The sequence below is a fragment of the Austrofundulus limnaeus genome, unplaced genomic scaffold, assembly GCF_001266775.1.
Source record: "Austrofundulus limnaeus strain Quisiro unplaced genomic scaffold, Austrofundulus_limnaeus-1.0 Scaffold53, whole genome shotgun sequence".
Taxonomy (NCBI): Eukaryota; Metazoa; Chordata; class Actinopteri; order Cyprinodontiformes; family Rivulidae; genus Austrofundulus; species Austrofundulus limnaeus.
The window spans coordinates 2,411,983-2,416,886 of NW_013952455.1; the positions used below are offsets into that span (position 1 = coordinate 2,411,983).

The 4,904-nt window shown below is 39.8% G+C and overlaps 1 protein-coding gene across 1 annotated transcript in view; it reads left to right on the top strand.

The window, feature by feature from the left end:
- ntn1b (netrin 1b) overlaps positions 1-4,575 on the top strand; it is a 69,686-nt gene extending 65,111 nt beyond the window's left edge. Inside the window, exon 7 of the mRNA XM_014008916.1 lies at positions 1,317-4,575. Coding sequence (XP_013864370.1) covers positions 1,317-1,636 — 320 coding nt within the window. The 3' untranslated portion in view covers positions 1,637-4,575. The remainder of the gene's footprint in view (positions 1-1,316) is intronic.
- Positions 4,576-4,904: the final 329 nt, after the last annotated feature.

Below are 4,904 nucleotides of genomic sequence, written 5' to 3' on the forward strand. Positions count from 1 at the left end.
ATGAGAGTATAACATTATAACATGGTATAAAACTCAAAAAAATTGATTTTAGATTATATTGCCCCTTTAACTATCGGAGTACCCCCCCCCCCCCCCCCCATTTAGACTGGTTGGGCAAACTCCCATGCGCCCTCCAGGACCCTGCTGAGGGTGTAGAACTGGTCCAGTGTTCCACGATCAGGACGAAAAACTACACTGCTCCCCGACCAGGATGAAAACTACACTGCTCTTCCTGAATCTGAGATTCGACTATCCGATGGACCCTCCTCTCCAGGACCCCTGAATAGACCTTAACAGGGAGGCTTAGAAGTGTGATCCCCCTATGGTTGGAACACACTCTGCAAACCAGGGTGGCGGGCCGGTCCCCCTATTTAAAAAGGGCGACCATCACCCCGGTCTGCCAATCCAGGGGAACTGCCCCCGATGTCCGCGCAATATTGTAGAGTTGCATCAACCAACGCAACCCCACAACATCCAGAGTGAATCTCATCCACTCCCGGTGCCTTGCCACCGAGCAGGTTTTTAACCACCTCAGTGACCTCAGCACCAGAGATTGGGAAATCCAAAAATCCAAATATAGTTTGAGGATTCCTCTTTAAATTATATAAAAAAAATCTTGTTAGACTACCCTAAAAGTAAGATTCAGACCAATTTTCTAGGGGTTACCTCGAGTAGCAAGCAAGATAAACTAAGTCATATCACTGGAACCATTTAGAATATCAAGATGGTCTAAGTATCGGAATGTAGCTTAAAAAACAAGAATYTGATATTGTGCTTAGGTCTGTCTGTTTTCTTCCGCTTATCAGGTGTAGGGTTGCGGGGACAGCTCCTCTGGGGGAATCCCAAGATGTTCCCAGGCCAGCTGAGAAACATACAGTCCCTCCTGCATGTCCCAAGTGTGCATTAGTCATTTTGACCAAATCTGACTTTGTGGTAAATGGACTGTACTTATACAGTATAGCGCTTTTCTATCCATCCAGGACACTCAAAGCTCTTCACACTACAATCTGTGTCTTCATTTACCCATTCACACAGCACTCTATTAGGTCTCTACAAAGCTAACATGTACAATCGCCTATGGAGACGAATCAGTGCCAATCACATCCATACACTGATGGGACACACATCAGCGGCATTAAGGGTGAAGTGTCTTGCCCAAGCACACAACAACTGAGACAACTTTATCCTCAGTTTGATTTGATGAGCCACATTTAAGCTGTCTAATTAGCCCCATTCTATTGCATCATTTATCTATAAACTGGTGAGAAGAGTTTTAAGTTGAGGATAACGCAGCCTCTGTTTTTTTCTTCTTCCAGCGGTCCAAGTGCACGTTCTTAAAGGAGACAAGGCTGGCGAATGGTGGAAGTTCACCGTCAACATTATCTCCGTCTACAAACAAGGGGAACACCGCATACGCCGTGGCGACCAGCTGCTGTGGGTGCGTGCCAAAGATGTGGCTTGCAAATGCCCCAAGATCAAGCCTGGGAGGAAGTACCTGCTCCTGGGCACAGACGACGACTCCCCTGGACAGAGCGGCGTGGTCGCCGACAAGGGAAGCCTGCTCATTCCCTGGAAGGACCTGTGGGGCCGTCGGCTGAGGAAGTTTCAACAGCGCGGCAAGAGGGGAAAGTGCTAAAGGTTGTCTGGTAGTTGAAGGAAAAGGAGAAATGGAGACACCGCCACCAGGCTGAGGACGAGGGAAAAAGAGTGAACTGAGAGAACTTAAAATAAAGGAACACAAGTAAAGAGTAGAAGAAATGAGGAAATGTCCGAGTGCTGCTGCTCTGAGCTGGAGTAAAGAGAATAAATAGTTTTTTTTTAGAAACTTTTGTGAAGGAGCGCATTTTACAGTTGCTCTATTTCCTTTTCAAGGTCTGTTTTGTTGTGTAATTGCAGAGTTTGCACCTAATATACAGATATGACTCATCCTGACCACATTACAAACGATGCTGAGCTGCCGAGCATCGTCTTTGTCGTCTTTATCAGCTTTGTCTTCACACCGTCCAGTTTCATTTTGCTATGATAGGCTGATCAGTGCKGCGCTGAGGGACTGGACTCATGCTTGACCAGTAAACCATTAAAACCTACAATAAACATGAATATTAGGAATGGTTACCTTGTTCACAGCTGTGGTCTCATATCGCCAGTTTCCCCCAGATCTACCCTGTCAAACCTGAGTTTTACCTCAATGCGTTCTGGGAWCTGAACGCCATCAAGATTCTCTCTTCTTTCTGTAAAGTAATTTGATTATGAAGACCTCTTTTTGCTCAGCAGTTGACTTTTTTTTGCCTACAATATGTTGTGGTTCTGACCTCTGCAATGTAAAGTAACCATATGTGGATAAGTGAACAATATTTCTTTTGTAGATCATGTGGATGCATCAGCTAAACATAGAGTAGATTTGTCAACCAGGCACTTACTATTTTAACTAKTCCCAAGTTTTAGGACATATGATATGTACTTTTTAGGGTGGCATCCAAACAACAAGAAATACTTTTGAAGGTCCAGAAAAAAAACTAGTAWAGCTGGTGGAAAACCTGCCTGCCTCACAGATGTGTCTGGACTGATGTTTCATAGTAACTACAGAGGAGTTTTATTGTGTAAGTATGGTCTAAATATTAGTTGGATGTCAAAGATCTTTAAGCTCTTCAGAGAATTTATACATTGATYATCATTTAAAAAAAACAAAGAAAGGAAGTTTCATCGCCACTGAAAGGCTAGTAATGGTTGTGAATATGCACATTTWGTTTTCTAAAATATTCATTGTTGTGGGAGAAATAACCTGTGGAGTGATTATAAAATCACATGTTGATTGTTCAGTGCGTTCAGCACAAAGTGTCAAATATTTGTTTCCTCAAAGTGACTTTTTGACAAAGGTACTCAACAAAAACAAACAATTTATCGGGTCTGTGTGTTAAATAGATGTATAGTATTACAGTTGTTTTTTTTTTTGTAAAAAAAATTTAACCAAATATACTGTATCTACATGTGAACTTAACCGTTTTAAACACTAGAAACCGAATGAGTGAAATTGACGTTTACCGGAGTCCACGAACTCTGAGTGAGCTCAGACTAAAGCCTCATCTACACTACTCTGGATATTTTTAAAAAAGATATTGCATTTCTCAAAAAAAAATATTATCTCAATATATATCTAAAATAGTTGCACCATGCAACTCTATGGCGAGAATATTCATATCAATGACATCAAAATACGGAGAGCATTCCCAGCTTGGCTCAGTATTTTTCCTAAAACATTTTATTTTTGAWATTGTTTCCTGTTATGAACCATTTCAACTACAGATGGGATTTACAGCTTCTTGTAGGGAGCCTGGTGTTGTGGATCTGTTCCTTTCAAAAAGCTGTGCTTTAGCGAGCCAGTGATGCAGTACGACCACATGTTGTTGTTTTGAAGTATGYGGCCATGCTGTGCTGTGAGCCAGTGTTGCCAGATACACAATAATTATCGTATTATGACTGTAGTTTTAAGGTTTGTGCAGACATACAAGAAAATGTTTTTAAAGGGCCCAAATATRCAATATCTTTACATTTTTGTGCTCRTGTTAACATCCACAAGTTATCAGAAAGTCCAAGTCAGTGTGCTTCAAGTATACAACTCCCACTCCCCTTCTTACCACAGAACACACCCCCAACACAGAAGAACAACCTAACAAAATATGTCTCATTGTCAGTTGAGTTAGTTCGGGTTTAGGTTAGGGTTAGGAAAAAGTTAGGGTTTGTTGGTTCCTCATTTTAAAGAGCCATTCAAAAGATTTGGATTGCTTCTTAGTCTATGTTCACATCGCATGTCACATCCATATTTACTTCTGTAAACAACGTGCTGAATGTGTCTACTTCTGTGCATGTAGGTCAAATCAATRCTGTRGAAAGTTCACACTGGAGTCTGACGGAGGTCTCATTTAAAATATGATTGTCCACACACATRAAAAATCATCATTGAGCMTTAAGACCTGCAGTGTGAATTTCAAAAAGTTTAATGGTGACAATATCGGTATGATGTGAGAGACACATTAAAAAATGTTTTAAAAATTGGCTCGATTGTTGTGATTTCTACAACACGAGACAATGGAGTGAGCTGCTACGTTTTTTGTGCAGTATTTCTCACCACAAACATTTTGTATCGATGAGTTGACAGAAACAATTAAAATTTAAAAATACCCAAAGCAGCGTTGACGAGGCCACAGACGTGTGAATACATGAGTACTCTGCGGTACTCTGTGCATCATACTGTATGTATTTCATCAGAAATAACTTACTATTTTTTTTTTGCTATCAGGTTTTTCAGTTTTTTTGCAGAAAGGTACACCTACCAAACTTCAGAACCATACGTGAACATTTTTTTCTGTTCATGATTCTACGTTAGCTTGTAAATGTTGTGTCCATTGGAAATKTTTGTGATGTCTTGTGATACTAATATATTGTGTTTAATCATAAATGAATATATTTAATTACACATGAAATAATGTGGCTTTTCTGTTGTTTGTCAACTTGTAATTGTTTTTTACTATTGCATCAAATTGTAGATGGCTGTAATAAAACGTATTGACAACTTTATTTTTTTGACTATTGAATCACGTGACAGAAAAGAATTCATCTAAAACAAAGCTGTGTCAAAATCTAAACTCAAAGGTTTATTTTAGCTGATGTTTCAAACTAGGTAAAAAGCTTTTCTATTTYACCACGTCAGCTGCGATCATGTACATGCACCAAATAAAAGGTGTTTTAAAACAATATCTGTTGTAATTATTCAAATTCGATTTAAAATTTCAATGAAACAACCCCCAAACTAAAGGAAAGACCCCCTACAAATATAGGGGGCTTTTATATACACACGATAACGCAAAACTATTTGTGTGGGAATGCAAAAAGTATTGTGTGGTAAC